Source organism: Empidonax traillii, unplaced genomic scaffold (assembly GCF_003031625.1).
Source record: "Empidonax traillii isolate 1590-97213 ecotype Southwest subspecies unplaced genomic scaffold, ASM303162v1 scaffold9:size3134949, whole genome shotgun sequence".
NCBI lineage: Eukaryota > Metazoa > Chordata > Aves > Passeriformes > Tyrannidae > Empidonax > Empidonax traillii.
The window spans coordinates 327417-347870 of NW_020955202.1; the positions used below are offsets into that span (position 1 = coordinate 327417).

Below are 20454 nucleotides of genomic sequence, written 5' to 3' on the forward strand. Positions count from 1 at the left end.
CCTAGAGCAGAACAATAGTGAAGGGGACCCTGCAGCACGAGATCTGTTATTACAGAAGTGTAATAACTCACTTAGGCTCTGCCAGATACAGAAAAGGCAAAATCTGAGGTAAGGAGATCATAGCAGATGGAGCATATGAATCCATAATGTTCATTAAAAGGCTGGCTTTTCTCTTTTGTGAACACCTCCTTTCTCACAAAGACATAGGCGATGAGAGTAGAAAAAGAAACTTGAAATCTCCATGTTCATGAATACTGCAACTTTTCAGAATTTCTTGGATGTTTGAGCTATTCTGCAGGTTTTTTTCAAGTTGTTATATACTGTCAGTGGTAACTGATTTCTTTTTGCCTAGGTGAAAAATTTGTAGAAAGGCAGGCTTAACCATTGTCAGGATTTCAGTTCAAAGTGATAAGGGGCAAAATACCTGTCATGACAGTGCATTATTTTTCACTGCACAAATTGTTATCCTGTTCACTGCAGTTCTAGATTTAGGGGAACTGGATCGTAGCTTTTCTCTTCCAAGAGGTTTTCAGTAGGCTGTCTCCAAACTTAATGGATAATGTTGCAGTATAACTGTTCTTTGACTAGTGTTAAAACCGTATAGAAACTTGTATTTGCTCTAGTTCTCAACTAATGATCTTAAGTCGGTTTCCCTATATTAATTGCAGTGGTTAGTGTTGGACTAGATCCAGTCTAATCCAGTTTTTGGTTTCAAACAGTGACCAGTAGTCACTGCCTTGGGGATGTGTGTATAGGTAGTAAATGAAACTTCTCTTTCCAGCAGCTGTATCTTCATTTTGTTTTCACAGTTCTTCACTGATTGTTTTTTGTTCATAATTTTTAAATCTTTCTTTCTGAATGTGTTTAAACTCTAATCTCAATTAGATATTTGTCTATAATCTCATGCTGGGGAGAGGGTGTTATGTACCGTGCAGAGGAAGTATTTCATTTTGCTTTCACATCTACCTGGGAATTTCATTGGATGCCATCAAGTTCTTGCATTTGAAGAAATTATGGATAATCATACCCTGGCTACTTTTCTTGTCCCCTTCATCCCCATCCAATATGTCTCCAGTATATCAACTTTTAGTTACCTTTTTCAGACAGAGGGTCCTTGTTCGAAGGAAGTTCAACATTTTTGTTCTTCCATGCGTCCTGTTTGTTTTTGTGGGTTTTTTGTGTGTTTTTTTGGTTTGTTTGGTTGGTTTTTTGGTTTGGTTTTTTTTTTGTGGTTTTTTGTTTGTTTGTTTGTTTGTTTTTGTGGTTGGTTTTGGTTTTGTTTTTTGTTTGTTTTTTTTTTTTTTACTTCTTTCATCTGATTGAAAGAGAAGAGCTACCTCTCAGGAATGTTGCTATGCAGTGGATTTATGCATTTGCATAATGGGGAGTGTTGTTGTTTATATTTTGTGGGTTTATAAAGTTGTTGCCTTTTTGGACATAGCTGAGCAGTTTCCTTACTGATGTGCTGAAGGTATGTAAATGTATGGCTTCTAAATAGTCATGTCCAACAGGACTGAGACAGATGAGTAGCTATCATGCCTGAATTTGACTGAGATGCGTTAAACAGGCCTCCATATGTATAAATTCTTTTAGGGACTAGCTTTGGTATGTGTATTGAAAGTACCACATGAAGCAGGCTTGAGCTAAGTATCCTCTTTAGACTGTGGGAGTTTAAAACCATAGCTACATTTTTTTGCCCCTGAGGTCAGATTTAGGTAAGGTATACCACCCATCTCCTGCTGTGCCACTTGAAGAATCATAGGGTCAGAAAGTATGCTGAGTTGGAGGGGACCCACAAGGATTGAGTCCAATTCTTAGCCCTGCACAGGACCATCCCAAAAAGTCACCCCATGTGCCTGAGAGTATTGTCCAAATGTTTCTTGCACTGTCAGGCTTGTTGGTGTGACCACTTCCCTGGGGAGCCTGTTCCAGTGCCCAGCCATCCTCTGGGGGAAGAACCTTTTTCTAATATCCAACCTAAACCTCCCGTGACACAACTTCAGGCCATTCTCGCGTGTCCTGTCACTGACCGTCACAGAGAGGATCAATGCCTGCCCCTCCTCCACATGAGGAAGCTGTAGACTGCAATGAGGTCTCCCTTCAGTCTTCTCCAGGCTGAACAGACTAAGTGACCTCAACCACTCCTCATGCGATTTTCCCTCAAGGCCTTTTCATCATCTTCATTGCCTTTCTTTGGATGCTCTCAAAGACCTTAATATCTTTCTGTGAATCTTTGGTTTCTAAATACTATTTCTGTTGTTGCTTCTATCAGTTATTCAGAGAGGTAAATGCCTTCATCTTGTCTAACTTTATCCCTATCCATGGAAGGAGACTTAGTCATCTGTCAGTGCCTAAAGAAACAATTTATTTAATTTTTTGGTTTTTATGCATCTCGGACATGGTCAGTTAAATTTAACCAGAGATTTGTTTTCCTAGCAGTTAAATAACTTCAAATTATAGAGTACTCATCACAGAGAAGACAAAAAAAAAAAAAAAAAGGAGGTTGTACTGAACCCTGGGAGGGTAAAATGTAACGCATTGTAGCCAGAGCTTGTACTACTTGTGACACACTTGCAAGTCATACACCATTGGTTCAGATTTATTTTTCCGTGTGTCTTAGTGTTCTTCTGTAAACACTACAGCAGTTTTGTGAAGAAACGGGGTATTGGGACTAGTGGAAAGTTGAAAATGTCTTTACTAAAGTTATACCGGAGGAGTTTGTCACTGGAAGCCCTCCAGTGAAGGGATGTTGAAGGAAAAGTGAGTCAGTGAAATGGAAGACAGAAGAAGGAATTTTAAGCAGAATAAAAAGTGAAGAGAGAGGTCATGTTTGTTTTCTCTAATTATGATTTCAGGAGAGTAACTGGCTGCAAAATTAGTTAATTATCTTGTGTTTATTGTAAACTCCTGTGCTTTCTCTGAAGACACCAGAAGTGCCTTTGCTTCATAAATCATGTTAAATCAAAGCATTTTCATTATATTACAGAGCTCTGTAAATTGATGTCACAACTTGAGAAAAACACTTTTATCTGCAAGCACTTAAGAACGCTGGCACTTTCAGAACCAAGCAAGACATTAGTAGCTGGCTTGTTCAACTCCTTTCAGCTTTCATGCTGACACATACCATATTGAAGACATGGGTTGTTTGTATAATACTTGGTTTGATCTTTTTTCCTGGTACTTTCGGTACTGTTGAATCAATCAAAGGAAGTTACTGCTCTGTTGGGCATTAGCATACATTTAGATATTTCTGTATTAAGAGCTGTTCACCGAGGAGAAGGCTTTTATGTCAAAAGGAGAGTAAACATTATGACTGCGGCTGCTTTGAGCTGTTGACCCACATATATATGAAAGCGAGCCTGTTTGTACTAGCAATTATACCAGTTTCCCTCCTCTTTCTGAAATTTGAATTCATTTAGTCTTTAGCAACTGTGTGAAGGCTACAGATGGGGAAAGGACTCTCAGTGGCTCTTATGGTGGTTTGCTTTATTTGTTCCTTCGTTAGCATGCACAACAGAGTTGATTTCTTTATCTACTGTTTCATGATATACTGGGAGTAGTAATGCAAAGGCAGTTGCTAATGCTAAATATTCATAATTTGTGCCTGATGTGTGGATGTAACTTCCCTCAGAAACTTTTTAAGGTGAACTTACTGGGAGAACTCAGTTATACAGAGGACTGACTAATCATCCGGATGATTCAAGCCTCATTAAATTCCATGGAAGGATTAATTTTTTGACTGGGTTTGTAGTAACTACTGTCAGCTACTAAATTAAGTAAAGAGCCACTTAAAATGCATTTGTGGCTTTCCTAATGTCTTACTTATGCTGTTTTATAAATGTCACAGATAAATAGTCAAGTTCAGAAAGGGATAGAGAAGAATAAAAGTGTGTCTCAGATATAAAAGACTGGGAAATCTTATGGTAGAAGTTAGCATTGATTATGATAATTATGGTCCAGTGCTACTGAAAAACGTTTTTATTAAAACCTCTGTCTTTGGTCAAACTTCTTTGCAAATATATGTGACATAGCATCTAAGAAGATTCCAACTCTAATATAAATGCTTAAATTTCATAGCAACTGTATTAGAGAAATTAGGCTAATGGTCACTTTTCAGTTCTACTACTTATTCCTGCTCAATTTCTTAAATCAGGAGAGTTATATCGAGTTCTCACTTTTTATCTAGCAAAGGTGAAAACAAGAAACTAGAAATGTGTATTACTGCCAGGTCTTTCTCTGAGAAGTAGGGTATGATCAGACATTATGAACTAATGAGATGAAAATGTTATTTTTTGCTGGATTTGGAAGTAGTAATGTGCAGAGTGCTAAAAATCGAAGTCTTTGAGAGCTGACCCTCTTGGAAGCAATCTTTCCCATGTGGAACTTTTTTTGTTGGATCGAAGTAGTTTCTGTTGAGTCTACACTGGCTGTCTAGCTTTCTCAGGAGATGTTTATTTCTTTTGATGGATAGGCTTTTATGCCAGATGTATTCTTTTTTTTTTTTTTTTTTAACTGAAAAGTCTGTGGCATAAAAATAACCAAGAAATTTTATAGTGTCTACCCAAAGAGCTGTTAAGTTAAAAGTTGCCAAGTCTAATGTATCTGCTGCTAAAATACAAAAATTTCAAGGAAGGAAATTATGCACAAGGTTATTTATATAACTTCAATACCAGTGGGTTATTCAGGCAAAAGAAAGGGGATGATGTGATGGTGAGAAGAGTTTGAAGTGCTGATGGATGAGAAAAAGGCAAGGCTGGAAGGAGAGGACTGTTTATCTGGGGAAGATGCTCCAATAACATGGGATGATGACTACATGTAGGGGAAGGAGATGAGGTCACTTCTCTGCTGCAGTGCCCAGTTATGTTGGCTCACTGGAGACCTTTAGCACACAAGGCAGCATGTGTGCTAAGTGTGCTTGTTTGAAATCCAGGCCTTGCTGTTGACGCAAGCACGTGGGAACCCTCTTCAGGGACCATTTCAGTCTTTTACTAGGGAAGTGCCTCCCTTGTCACTAAACTGAGACGTCAGGAGTAGAACAGTCTAGGTAGAAGAGACCTCTGGAGACAGAGTCCAACCTCTCGCTCAAGGAAGGGTTGTCATATGCAAAATACATCATTTTTGCCATAACTTCCTGTAGTTGAGCTTCTGGACAGAGAGGTTCTGCAACCTTTCTGGCAAATCTTTTCTATTGCTTAACACCTTCATGCATCAGTAATATCCCTCCTAACTGTCCCTGCTTGCAGCCTGTGGCCGTTGGCCCTTGTTTCATTTTTGATGCAACAGGAGGCTTGAGGTAACTTGGTGTTATGCATTAGTTATGCAGTAGTAGTTTAGCAACTGTTGTTGAACTGCCTCTTAACTGCACAGGCCCAAGTGACACAACCTCCTCTTATAAATTATGTATTTTAGAACCCTGACCATCTTAGGAATTCTCTGCTGGACTCTCTAGCTCTGGGCTCAAAACCTGGACATACTGTAGATTTTGCCTCACCTGTGCTGAGGAGAGGCCTGATAATAACTTGTGTCTTTGGTCACTCTTGTGTCCTGGGTCACTATCTAGTGGTGTGCCTCAGTCACACTAATTGTGCTCTTCTGACTCACACTGAACCTGATGCCCACCATAACCAGGTTATGGGCTGACCATTTCCAAGCCTGCCATGGGGTTATTCTTTTCCGAGGTGTGGAGCTTTGCCCTTCTGTCTGAACTTGGTGAGGGTGTTGACTCAGTCTCTGAATTTCTGAAGGTTCCTTTCAATAAAAGCCCTTTGATTTGTTGTAATTTAGTCCATCTAGTTCAGCATCATTTGTGGGCTTGCTGAGGGATATCCCATTTGTCGGCATCCAGGTTACTGATGATGTTGAGCAGGATGGAATCTCGTGTTCATTGCCAACTGGACATTGAATGTTTGACCTTGTTCCTGTGAACTATATTCTGTACAAAGAATGTTGTATTAGTTATTTCTCAAATCCATTAAAATGTCTGGATCCTCACTTGGACTAATTGCTGTGCCTTACTTCAACGTGTTGGCTTGTGTTTGGGATATTATTTGTACTGGATACGAACAATGTGAATATGAATAAACTCTGTGCTCCTAAAGACTAAATAGCAGGGTCTTTACAGTACTATTATACTCAAGTGCATGTAGAGAATAAGCAGTTTTTCTGTTTCATGTAAATCATTCGAATATTTTTTTAAACATTCACAAGATGTAGTAATTTACTTTTGGCATTTAGTCTGTTTTTATAGAGGTTTTTCTGTAATCTAAATTGTTAGCTTTGATTTTTAAGTCACAATCAAGTGTGAGCATAAGGCTATTAGTAGTTTGTGATCTTGATGTTTTTCTGTTATACTCCTGGGAGACTTGCTCATAAAATCTCGCTCCATCTTCATGAAATGAGTGTTTTGTACACTTTTAAGTTAGATTAGAGTTGCTGTGGCCTCCTGGATTCTTGTGGCAGAAACCTTTGATTATACCTTGCACATCGCTGCCAGCAAACTTCTGGCAGGGCTTCTCCAACCCTCTTTGGAGAATTAGAGTGTAGAGAACTGCATAGATGAATACAAAGTGCAATCACTTTTTAAAACTTAGTTTAAGAAAATATAGTGCCTAGAAGATGCATGCTGCTGGCTTCTTTGGTGGTTAGAAAACAAACTGTGCCATGAGAACTCTTACGGTGGATTCCCATACACAGTTGTCGCTAAAACAATTGACACATCTGATTTTAGGAGGCTTGAGGTCAACCTCTTATATGTTGCTTCAGTCTCTTCCCCTTCTGCTCCCCAGGATCTCTGGCACAATTTATTAAAGATAGTATCTTCCTACCTTGTGTCCTGCAGTGTAGAGTAGCTTGTAGAAGGCATTTGTTGTATGTCTGAGTCTGTTGAGCACGAGAGCTTTTCACATTATCAGCTTCTACAGTGTGTCGTAAGATCTTACTTTCCAGTTATGGGTTCACATTTGAATGTGGGATTCACTTTTTACCTCAATACCTGTTTGGCTATAAGATTTTTCAGTGTGTTGTCTTTGAAAATGAATTGCTGTTACTTGAATTTTGACAGTATGTAAAATTTATAACATGATCAACTTTTTATATCTAGTAAAGAGATGTAAGTGAACTTAAGCTTCCAAGTCTTAGCTTGTAACTAAAAGATAGACTAAAATTTACTGTGTAAATTGACGGTTGACTACGTGCTGCTATAAAAACTGTATTATTAAGTCAGGTGAGCATGCATCAGCTCTAAGCCTTTCTCTAAACAGAAATTACTGTAAAGTGTCTTGCTTTTCATGGCTGGATTTAAAAAGGAAAGATCACCTTAGCCTTATTGATATGCTCTGGTACATGTGGAGAGTATCCTATCTAACTCAAAAAAACTGCTTTCCTATTTCCTTTAGAGCCTGTTTTTCAACACTGGGCAATTCATCGTTTTTCCTCACAGGTTTTTTACTTCTAATCTGGTTTGAGTCATGAAGAGTGTCAGTGAATTCACTTTGACTTCTGGCAATTCCTTTTTTGTCTCAATGTCCATGGTATCTCTTTAATGAGATGTTTCATGTGGTCTGACTCATTTAGCTCTTCCAGTTGTAGCCGAGGCTATGGGTGATCTAAGTCTTACGTTAGCAATAATAAGGTAGCTTTTCTGATACTTCAGATTTCTTTAGCACTAATGACTTGGATACACTCAAATTCAGCATTACTTTGGCACTAATGGTCTGAAGCAGGCCAGTGCTTAAAAATCACTGTTGCAGTGAGAGGACACCTCTCTTCTAAGAGTACATATGGTACAGAAGTGTATGTGGAAGAAATCTGTTATTCTCTGTCCCAAGTAATGCACTGGTACTTCATGTTGCCTCTCAGTTGCCCAACAGTTCACCTTAAAAGACCACAAGTTAATAGGAAAGGGCTCATTATAATGCCTGCTGAAATGTTTCAAAGCTCGTTTTGTCTCCAGGAAAGAAGGTCCTTTAGGCCATGTCCTTCTACTAGCTTTTGGGAAAAGATTAACTTAAATGCACCTGCTTTCTCTATGCTGTTTCAAACCTCCTTATGTATAATTGTTCATATGTCTGTCTTTATTCCTTTAAGTAGATGGGGTGGTGGACAGCATGATCTATCCTGGCAGCAATTACGTAGTATTAAATAAGCGTGTCCTGTGAGACATGGGCATGTACGTTGCCAAACTGGAGCTGCAGCATTTTGTGTCCTTTCTGTAAAGATGCGAATGTCTGACATTCTGAAGACTTGGCTCCTAGTTCTGTATTCTTAACCTAATTCAGGAAGCAAAATTGTTGATGTAGTTTGAGATATTAAGCACAATATTTGTGGCTTTTTTTGACTGTCTGTGCTCCACGGAGCACTGTCCTGTGCAAAGCTCCGTCTGTACTGGTATGGCTGGATCCTGTGGTCAGAAATATGGATGAGAATAAACGAGAAATTGTATGTGGAAAAGAAAAACAGCTCTGAGAGCTGAGACACATTCAGGAAATCAGAGATATAATTTCTTTGCGCCTTCTTTTTTTTTTTTTTTTTTTTTTTTCTGGTCAAAACCATTTAAGATCCCTTTCAGTAACAGCAAGGTGGCCAGTGTGGAGCTTTGAAGAGGCATAATTCTAAAGTCATTGCAAGTCTGGGAAAACAAAGGAAATTGTCTTTTATGAGGCTTCTCCTTGTGTGTGAGGCACTTCAGGCTGTGTATATACACACTGTTAATAAGAACAGTAAGAAGTAAGTATGAACACTGGACTGTGTGTGTTCATCCTGTGCTGTTGAAGTACTCTCTGAGTCTGCCTGGACTCCACCAAAATGCTTGCATAAACTTCTGGGGACAGTCCGCTCCAGCAGCTTGGCTGAGGCGAGACTGGACCAGGTCGGCCTCTTCTTGCCCAACAGTTGCCAACACTGTTACAGCAAGTGGTGTACTTATGCTTCATGTGACACCGTGTGTGGCTTTGGTTTCATGTGCTCTTCTACGCAACAGAGCCCTCACACTTGAAAGGTGCTTGACAAACAGGGGCGCAGGGGGCAAATATAGTTATGTTCACTCTGCTGTCTGTTTTTCTATTTTGCTGTTACAGAGGCAGCTGCTTTTAATCAAAGTTGTTTTCATAAACTACAGGACATATCCATACCTTAAACAAGATATGGATATGTTGAACCATGTTTGAGGGTTACAAGTGCCCCAGAATATGACCCTGTTAGTGGCTGGCTGTGTGCAGCGATACAGACATACTATTACTTTATCTTTGTGATGTAAATTTGTTCATATTAACTTATACAACAGGTGGTGGCTGAGGACTACGAAAGCACCCCCTTACCCCTATGTGCTGTACTTTAATGCTTTGATTTAATCATGAACTTAGTGAATAGCTTTTCGTTAAGAAAAGCATGAGGAGGGGAAAGAGGAAAAAGCAGTAATATTCTATAGCAGTATTACTTGTATTGAATCTGAGGTTAGAGGTTAATATCAAGATCCTTTTTTTTTCCTGCTTGTGTTTTGGAGTAGTGAAAATGCTGTGAATGTTCTCCTGTAAGTTAATACCTAACCTGGCTTTGGACAGAGCACAGATTTAATGGTTGACCAAGACTGAGCTGATCCCGGTCGAACTTTCAGTTGTCAGTGTCTTTTGTACATAAAAGTTGTTTCTAAATTTTTATTTTTAATCTTAGTGGAAACACCCTGATGCTCAGCTTCCCCAACTGTGAAGAGATTATGGAAAGCAGAAGTTCAGGGGTTTTTTTTCTAAATGTCTAATGTTTTATGGTAGTAACTTGCATTTTGGTGGTGTTGTAATGAAAATTTGGGGACCTCACTTTTCTTCCCTGATGCATGATGACCCTGATGTTTCAGGTATACTGGTAACTCTGAAATTGGAAATCTCATGTTTTTACCAGTGTGATACTTTCACTTTGGGTAGTGGTTCCTCCACATGATGGCAGCCCTGTGACCATAACTACTGGCTAAGATACCCTGCTCCAGATTGTGTCTGTGTATCTGTTCCAGGAGCATGTAATTCAGAAACCCTAGGCTTTTTAACAATAACATGTAATTGCAAGTTGATTGTTTATATGTATTCTTATATTAAATTCCAGGAGACATTTGATAGAGAGGCTGAAAAATAAATTATGCAGAGTTACTGGAACTCGGAGTGAATAAAAAAAAAAAATCTGTTGGTACTTGTAGTGCTGCTGATGGTAGACTCTCTCAAATCTACTAGCTACATGTCCCTTCATCTTCCTTCCACATCAGGGTTTGTGGGTTTTTTCTTAGGTATATGATCCTGAAAGCAGTAGTAGTTTATAATAGTAATGCTCTCCAAAGCTGCTTTATTTTTTATTTCTGAACAGTAGTTAAAGTGGAGGAGCAGAGCACCTGTCAGGCTCCTGAAAGGAGGTTATAAGGAGGTGCACATCGTTCTCTTTGCCCAGGTAACAAGTGACAGAACAAGAGACAGTTGCCTCAAGTTTTGCCAGGTGAGGTTTAGATTGGATATTAGGAGAAAAATTTTCATTGAAAGGTTTGTCAGGCATTGGAATAAGGAGCCCAGGGAAGTGGTTGACTCACCATCCCTATGGGTATTTACAAGATGGGTAGATGTGGTACTTAGGGACATGGTTTAGTGGTGGACTTGGAAGTGTTAGGTTAATAGTTGGACTTGATGATCTTGGATATCTTTCCCTGCTTTAATGATTCTATGGTTCCATGATTGCTACCTGTGTGGTGTGGTTGATTCTACCTCAGTATTGCTATTCCATTTCTAGAGGCTCATCCTGGCTCTTCCAATGGATCTGTTGGCTTTACTGCAGGGCAAAACCTCATTAAATGGACTGATGTTCTTATTAATGGACGTAGTGTTAATTGTCACTTAATCTCACCATGTATTGCAAAATTTTGTAAACTACTCTGCTCCGTGAAACACATGGATGCTTATTCTCTGTGCATGCCCTCAAGGTTATAAAGGCACTAATCTGTATGTTTTGCAGACTGAAATTTTTTTGCTCTGTCATTAGAAAAAGGCTGATTTCTGTGTTGCATGAGAACTGCTCAGGCTGATTAGCATGGAAATGAATGTGTCTTAATCAACTTGGGGTGAGGGAAACCCAAAATTAATTTCATACATTAATTTCACTTTAAAAATGTATTATATCTGTTGCCACTAGTGACCGTTATAGTTAAAAATGCAAAATAGTCTCTCATTCAGCACTGTGCTTATGCCAACTCATCACTTTGCAAATAATTTGTTTTCCAAACTAGATTTTTCCTATTTAATCGTTGCCCCGTAAAGCAGGCTGGGGGAACGGCAATCAAGACAGAAACGTGCAGGGGGGGATATCAAAGAGGAAGAAGATGCTGACTTGAAATTTAACCCTGTGTTCACTGAAGTGTTGTGTATTATATCACACTGCTTAATATATTAAATCCAGTTTATAAAGAGATTATTTCCTAACCCTTGTCCTCTGGAGATCATTTCAGTGGTGACTGAACGGCAAATGAGTTATTGAAATATGAAATGGAAGTGAGAAGTTCTCTAGTGATATATATATATTTTAAAAACCGGAATTTATATAATTAGAAAAAAAAAATGAAAATACTAATGGAATTTATGTTCTTCCTGTTCAGAAGACTGTGTAATTCAATGCTTTTATGACTATGAGGAGAGCTTTATATTAAGAAGGCATATCTCAAGTGTTGCAGAAGGAGCTGTTTTAGTAACCATTAAATTTAAAAAACTGCCACAAGTCCTGTTAGCGTGTATGTAGGAGTGTGTGCATGTGTTTTGACTTAGTGCCCTGCTAGGCATCAAAAATACCCTGTTCTGGATAACCTGAAATTTGGATGCAATGTGTGCTGCTCAGAAAGTCAAGTGTATGACTGACATATCAGTGAGACTGAAAACCTGAAGGAAGATATTTTTGTTGATACTTATTATAAGATCAAATTATACTCCTGTTAGGTGAAATAGGATGTAAAACTCTGTTTAAAGTAGAAAAATAGACTTGAAACCAGTCTGATAAATCTGGATGAGTAAAGCAGTTTGAAGGACTGTCTGCTCAGGAAAAAAGTGTGGAGAAGTGAGACTGCAGCTGAAATGACAAAGGATGATGAAACAGTGGTTATTCTTAGAGAAGTCAGTGGAGGTTTGGTAAGACTTTTGGTTGTCTGCTCAGAAGAGAAGGGGCTGAACAAAAGAATTAGCAGGAGCTGGAAGCACAATGAAGAAGTGAGGATTTTAAAGGAGATGATGTATCAATCAGTTCTGCATCAGGTGCCTGTGTGGGGAGGAAGCAGGCATTCTACCTTACCAGAAAGAAGGAGAGTAAAAGCTTGTTCACTTGATTAATTTGAAGGTATTTAGCACTGTAGTAATATAAAAGAAAGGTTTCATCCTGTGTAATTGCAGTAAGTCAGTATGTCAGTAGTAAACTTTTTCATGTGAACTGCTTAACTTCAGCCCTTTTACCTTGGTGGAGAGAAAAGGGCACTTTTAAGAGGAGATGAACTACAACCTGAAAGTACATGTCTAAAGCCAGATGATTGCACTCTATAACTGTCTGTTTTTCTCCCCGACTATATAAAGAGTGTGGCATGATAAGTGCAGATAGAGATGTCTCCATTGAAAACACATAAATGTAGTTGGATGAATACCCTTGGTGCTTTCCTATGAACGTTAAATTATCCATAGTTTCACTTCGTGCTGTCTCCAGAACCAGTCCCTGTGAAAGTTGTCAGCAGGGGAAGAAGTTTCAGAGGAATTAGTAAGTATAAAGCATTTGATACAGTGCATATTTTGAGTCAGTGTGATATGTGTGTGCTTTTGTTCACTTTTCTTCTGTGTGGGTTACACAGAAGTCTATCCAAGGTATCTCAAGAGCATCATGACTGCAACTCAAGTCTAACCCTTGTTTGGGTGACATATGGTTGAGATCTGCATCCTCGTGTATGTCAGGATAAATCACTGTAATTAAGAACTGCCAAATGTGATGCCATTGTAACGTTCATTGCTTTCTGAGCATTACTGTTACTGGTGTGTTAATTTATCTTGCTTGTTTTTCTGGGAACAAATGCATATGCTTATATGACAGTATTGATAGCTGTCAGCTTCCTGGGCTGTCTCTCATCTGCCTTTTCTCAAGATGAGGTCACTGAGCTTTTTGAAGTCCTAGTTTATTTTATGATGGAATAGGGTAAAATCATGTTCACTGCAATAAAGGGATAAAGGGTAGACTCTTAAGGGCCTTTTGTGTTGCATTAACAAGGCATTTCAAGGAACTAGAGTATCAAATTCGTGTTTCATGTTAAAGACATTAATGCCTTTGTTTATACCTGTTAGAGCATGGAAGCAGAAGAAGGTAACACTTCAAACAGCTTCCTTTTTTGCCTTCCTCTTTGCACAAATGAACATTAAAATTTAAATTGTGGGTAAGAATTTCCTAATTTTTATTTTGTATTGAATTGGGAGGGGTGCTGAATGTATGCACTCTTCAACAGAAATGCTTTAGTCTCCATCTCAAACTGTGCCTTGTTTAGGTGTGGAAGAGCTTGTCTCTTCATGGGTCTTGTAAGATGGGCTGGATATAAACTGATCTCTTATAACGTACTCTTTTTCTGCCTGTATCTTACAGAGAAAAGGATTCTAATAGAGTTCACTTATTTTGTTGTTTATTAATCATATCTCTTTTGATAAAAGAGTTGATAGTTGTAGGTGCTAGTTCTCTGTTAGAACCCTGTCTTCATTTGGTCATTTAGACATGAATGCAATAAATAAAACCAATGATCTTCCAAAATACTACATTTTTATTTCTGATCTGTGGTTTATTTCTGTGTAGTTCAAAGTGTCTGCAGTTTAAGTGGCTGTAGTTTAAGGGCCTTGTGTGAAAAGTATCATTTTCAGTTGCTGTCATGGGTGTGTAACTGCAGTAAATACAGATACACAAAGGTACAGAATTAAGAAACTATTTATCACTTCTTGCTGACAGTATCATGTGGAGTGTAGCTGACCAGTGTGACACAGGGCTGCTTGTGCTGGTTGTGTCCTTCCCATCTCATGTGTGACTGCATCCATCTTGATGTATTAGATGGAATCTGGGAATAAGAGGGGATAGCTGCCTTGCCAGATTGCAGAAAGTGTGCAATAAAGGAATTGATTGTTTAAATCAGTTGAAGTACATAAAAAATTAAAGCTCTATTGCATTGCTTTGCTGGGTTAAAATGGATGATTTTTTGTTTTGCTTTTATTTACTTTTAGGGTTTTAAAAAATTTTGTTACCAAAATGAGTTTATAAATAGAATGTTTGATACTTGTTTTTAGAACATCACCACTTTCCTGTTGGGTTGGGAGGGGGTTTGTTGGTTTGGTTTTTTTTTTTTTTGATGAAACCTTTCACTGTCTTACGACACAATTTATTAATTACTCTGGTTGTCCCATAAAGTATTCATGATGAAAAAAAATTGGAAGATTTTCATCTTGTTTAAACTCTCTAAAAAAATAAAGTAAGGCTGACCAAACCTCCCAGCAAAATGTTGAATCAGATCAGTGAATATCTCAAGTTGGAAGGGACCCGTAAGGATGATAGTCTAGCTCCCTGCTCCTCACAGGACTGCCTAAGACTAAACCATATAAGTAGAACTGTTCTGAACAGGCAAAACATATCAGGTAAGAAGTTTTCTCATAAACATTTTGTACTCAGGCTTAAGAAGTAAATGCAACTAAATGTTTAAAGCCATTTGGCACTGCTCTGCAGAAGTCAGTGGGAAGCCACTTAAAACATCCTCTGTGGAAAACCATCTGTGTTACTGCTCTGTGCTGTGCCCTGTGCTGTTTTTTCATGATCTTCCTCTAAGTTCAAGAGGGATGTTTAAGTATTTTCTGATAGTAACAATATAGTACTTTGTTATCTGAAAAGTACTTGCCACCTTGCCCCTTTCCACTGTTTCCTTGTGAATTTAAGTGATGTAAGGATAATTACGTCCACATCTTCCTGAGAATCCCTAGCTCTGGCCTGTATTTCTTTCCCAGTTTCTTCACAAGGTATACTTCTTTGTGCCCTCTCTTGATTCCACCTCTCCCATTACAGAGGAAGCAATGCAGTATGAAGGCATGAGTTATCTCCTTCAGGATGGAAACTCCTTTCTCTGTTAATCTGTTAAAGGTGCTAAAGACTAAGCAGGTTTGAGCCCAAAGAGAACCTTCTATTTTTCCATATTAATTTTTATTCTTTCAAGAGCAAGGCTACTGGTAGGAAGTCCCAGAGGTGGGCGAGGACCAGATCTGTTGTATGGCTGACACTTAACTTCATGTATCCCTTCCATCATCCATGAACACTTTATATTGCAAAGTTAGATGATGAATGCTAAACACTTTATAAAGGTGAAGTCTTGACCTCAGGCTATCTGTAGCCTGAGTAGGTTAAATTCAGATTGTCAGGGAAGCAGTTTGAGCAAGAATCTGAAGACTTGATCTGGCAGCTACAGCTGTGGTTCTTGAAACTTGACTTTTTTTCCCCCAGAGTATGTGTAAAAGAGAGAACCAGTCTGCATGAAATCGATTGTGTCTGTTTGGAAACATGTTTTTGAGCAGAGGTAATAAAAATAACTTCAGTATTAACAAATATTTCCAATGAACTCTTGAGTTGCACTCAAAGAACCTTTATAAGAAGCATTGCTGTCTGATCAGTGAATGAATACATGAGTAAGCAGATGATTTGGATGCAACTGATGTTTTATTCACAGCTTAATTCTTACTTGGGTGTATATCAAGGCAAGGCGTATTATCCTGATATTGCTGCAGTGAGCTCTGCAGTGAAAGCCAGGGATGTTCCATCAAATGATAAGTACCAATAGTTGCCTGTCACTGCAGAATTTTATTTTCCAAATAGTTAGTTCTTTTCTTGCACTTTTTACTTTGAACTTATACATTTGTCTGCAATCTTTGTAAACTTGGCTATTCCTCTTCCCTTTCCACCATATCACCTTGGGGAAGCTGCAGTTTAATAGTATCCTGTGCTATAATCTTCAGTTATTCATGTAGACAGCTTATCAAATGCGGAGAATTGGACCACAGCTCTGATCATCTGGCTAAGGGGATTAATGTTATCTAATGCAGTGTGTTGGTACCAAAGAGATTACAAGGAGCAGAAGAGGTTTGGAGGCTGAGAGTGAGTGAGTTAAAGGAGGAGGGGTGTAAAACCCCTCAGGAAATCAGTAGCCATCTCAACTTGCAACTTCTGTAGTTAATGTAATGTGTGCAGTAAAATGTATTCTCTGGAGTTGTGGGCTGTATTTGATGGGGAAAGCGTCAGAGGATACTTGCTAAAAAGCTACTTTTTAGAAGAAACAAGTATAATGAAGTAAAGATTTGTGCTTAAGACTTGTCTTGAAACTCATCTTCTTAAACCAAGTGCATAAATATTTATGGTATTTATGCATATATAGTGTTTCAGGTAGTTTGTTTAGTCTTACTAGGCAAATAGGGATGTTAAGCATTAACTGTTATATAACTGTGGGTGTCATTAAATTTAATTTGGGGAAGACAATAAAAGCATACTCTGCATACATTGTGTTGGAGTTGATAAATGCATTTCTGTAGAGACGTTCCATTGACTTGCCAAGTAATCATTGTCATAATTGTCATTAAAGGCAAAGTTGACTTAAAATCTGAAACCGCACTTACACTGCAGGCGCAGGAGTGAATACAGGCTATGTTAGCTTGCTTGACCTATCCCAGCTAAACTGCACTGGAACAAGCTTGAGCATCTCTGCCACATTTTGGTCATGTCTGAAGTGTTTGTTTAAACTACAGAATGAGAGATACTGTTCACGTTCTGTCTTTTTTCCTTCTCATGCTCCTTTAAGCATATTTGAAACTAGGAAGCTTAACTATTTCTATTGCTACATAACTGAAAAGTGAGTGAACAGAAACGGAGCTTCCAAGAGCTGGGTATGTCTGAAAAGGGTGTTAGCAGATATGCATAGTACTCTGCTGTGAAGAAGTAATTGCAAGAGGGGACTGCCAAAGGTATATGGTCCTGTGCAGTGGAGGTGTCCCCGGGGCTGGTAAGGGGGAGTGCTTGTGCTTATCAATCCAAGTCCTCCAGAACTGGCTCCAAGTCCCTCTGGAGTGCACATTTTGTGGCTCGAAGTCCTTTGACTCCTTGTTCCATACTTTGGTATTTTGTTATGTGAATACTGTGGGAGAGGGAGGAGAGTGTGTGGATGATAGAATTGCTTTATAATTACAAACCAATCCCTTTCGTGCACCCTAGGTTGATAAGTGCATTGGGATTTTGTGTTGGTAATTTAACTGGGCCTCTGTAGTGCCCAGTGGTGTTTTCACTGCCAGGTAACAGAGTGCTTCATAAATCTATCCAATGGTATTAAGTAAATTTTATGGCTCAGTCAACTTTTTCCTGCAGCGGCTTTTAAGAACAGGACAGCTGCTAGGCTTCTCAGGTGGTTTAATTCACATGTGAAGTTTCAGCCCAGCAAATTTCTTTTTCCCCAAATTACCCATCAAGTTTTTTTAAGAGTGATTTACTAATAAAATACATATTTAGGTATTTACTAAACAAAATCAAGGCCATAAAACATGATGCTGAACAAGATAGCTCTGGTTTTTTTTGATCAGCAGTAATCCAGTCGGGTGTATTAAAGGACTGTGTAAGTTGCTCCCACAGGATGTAGCCTCTGGAAAAAATGCCATGTAAAACCCCCTCTGTCTCCCCTATTCCCCAAGCTCCCCATTCTTCCCCTATTTTAATAGTAAAGCTTTTAGATATCAGTTACGTTCTTTTTCTTGAGTGGTATGTGACTGACTTGAGATGTGGAAAAGTTTTGTCTAAAGCTTTATTTAAGGAAATACAAAATAATTTGGAACTTTAAGTAAAACTGATGGGGAAAGGAATTAGAGTTGTTTGTACAGATGGGGTTAGGATGGAAATGTTTAATCTACGCATAGGTATTTCCACAATACCTCATGATTTGGTAACCTGATCTACCTTTTCCATGACAAAAGGGCATTTTGGGTGTCTTATTCAATTTAGAAACCTAGTCCTGAGTATTTTTCCACTTTTGCCTGATTTAGACTAGCTCAACTCTGTTGAATTCCATGAATTTTTATTGACTTGAAACTGATATAAAATGAGAGAAGGATCAGATTAAAGTAACTGCCAATAAATGTGATAAGAATATTCAGATGTCATGGAGTCAACCTTTTGTTTTTGAGTTGGAATTGAGTACTATCACTGAAGTCAAAGTTGCATCAGCACACAAGGCCTATGTGAGATCAGGAAGTGACCTTATGCTTTCTGATGGATTCTTTGTGCATAGTCTGAGATTGGAAAGATGGCCTGGCAAATGGGAAAGTAAGCTGGAGGAGGGAATAGAATCATTTAGTTTGGAAGAGACCTTTAAGGTCATCCTAACACTGACAAGTCCATCACTAATCCATGGCCCTAAGTACCACGTCCACGTTTTTTAAGTACTTCCAGGATGGTGGCTCCACCACTTGCTTGTCAACACATTCCCTGAAGAAATTTTTCCTAATATCCACTCTAAACTTCCTCTGACACAACTTGAGACCATTTCCTTTTGTCATTAACAATTTTTACCTGGTGCAGGAGACCCTCACCTTGCTACTGTCTCCTTGGTGATGGCTGTAGAGAGTGACAGGGTGTGTTACCCTACCCCAAGCCTCCTTTTCTCCAGACTGAACAACCCCAGCTCCCCTAGCTGTTCCTCATAAAACTTGTGCTCCAGCCCCTTCACCACCTTCATTGCCTGGACATGCTCCAGCACCTCAATGTCTTTATGATGAGGAGCCCAAAACTGAACACAGAATGCAAGGTGTGGCCTCACCAGTGCTGGGTGGAGGGGCGCAATCACTGCCTTGGTCCTGCTTGCCACACTATTACTGGTACAAGCCAGAATGCCATTGGCCTCCTTGTCCGCTTGGACACACTGCTGGCTCATATTCAGCCACTGTCAACCAATACCCCCAGTCCTTTTCCGCTGGACAGCTTTTCAGCACTGTTCCCCTAGCCTGCAGTGCTGCAGGGAGCTGCTCTGACCCAAGTGCAGGACTAAGTGCTTGATCTTGTTGAGCCTCATAGGACTGGCCTCAGCCCATCAATCCAGCCTGTCCAGATTCCTCTGCGGAGCCTTCCTGCCCTTAAGCAGATCAACACTCTCACTGAACTTGGTGTTATCTGCAGAATGACTGAGGGTGTCCTGGATCCCCTTATTGAGGTCATTGAGAAAGATATTGAACAGAACTGGTTTAATAATAAGGTAAGCCTGCAGTACCTTTTGCCAAACCATTGAAAATTACTCTGTGTTTATTAGTTGTCTTTCTTCTCCTGGATAGTGATGCAGTGTTGGTAGCAGACAGGAAAGCCTGCACTTTTAATCTGGAAACTGTTGTAGTTGAAGATTAAACTTACTTCTCCAGTGAAGACGAAACTCACTTCTCCAGTGTTGGAATATAACATTACTAGTGTATGCCAAAGAGTATTAGGAGAGGCTGTGGAAGGAAAAAAAAACCTTTGAAACCTCTAGTATCAGTTTGGTCTCTTTTGCATCAAAAATGAGCAAGTAGAATGTGAAACTATTTTTAAAGCTACTTTTTCCTTCTGAAATAGTTTGGCACAGGTTCTGAAGCGTAGTTGTTGAATAAAGAAACTTCCCAGCAACTGCCCTTTGATTATTTCTAAATGTAGATTACAGCTGTCCTTTTGGGAAAGGCGCATAGCTCAGCATGTGAGAAACTGACACCTTTTTCTTTCCTTTTCAGAGTATCTCCTCTACAGAAATCCGAAATAGTAGACATGGTCAAGAAACACGTCAATGCCATAACACTTGCCATTGGGGATGGTGCCAATGACGTAGGAATGATCCAGACAGCTCACGTTGGAGTGGGGATCAGTGGCAATGAGGGCATGCAGGCAACCAATTCCTCGGATTATGCCATTGCACAGGTCAGATGCAAAAAAGAGCAACTGCCACATCATCTTGTCAGAAATGTACTGTGCAGCAGTCTAGAACTTGATGGCTTCTTCTACCCTTCAAATTAGAAGCATCTCTGTTTCCTTTTCGAGGCAGTTGTTTGAAACATATTTTGGATATATTTTGGGAATTCGTTATTGTTTTGTATTCTTCAAGGCAAAGCTCCACCTCTCTTCAAAGTTTTAGCTTCCTCCTAACAGCTGTGCAGTATCTTAGTTCTTGAGTAATCGGGGGAAGCACTCTCTGTGGTGCTTGTGTTAATATGCTTTTAAGTAACTTATCTGTCTTGATGCAAGCTCTTTTCTCTTACTGTGAGTAGGGATTAGAACCAGGTGTGTCAGTTTGGCTGTTTAACAGTTCTTAGAGGTGTCTCCTCCTTTATTGTTATTCCCCTTACCCCTGTGATGCATCTAAGAATTGGTCACAGTTCTAGAGGGCTGGGCAGCGTTTTTGTTTTA

The 20454-nt window shown here is 39.2% G+C and overlaps 1 protein-coding gene across 5 annotated transcripts in view; it reads left to right on the forward strand.

Moving 5' to 3' along the window:
- Nucleotides 1-20454, forward strand: part of ATP8A2 (ATPase phospholipid transporting 8A2) — a 313861-nt gene that overhangs the window by 146626 nt on the left and 146781 nt on the right. For all 5 annotated transcript variants that reach the window (XM_027884061.1, XM_027884051.1, XM_027884086.1 and 2 more), the window contains one exon: nucleotides 19785-19968. In XM_027884061.1, coding sequence (XP_027739862.1) covers nucleotides 19785-19968 — 184 coding nt within the window. The remainder of the gene's footprint in view (nucleotides 1-19784; nucleotides 19969-20454) is intronic.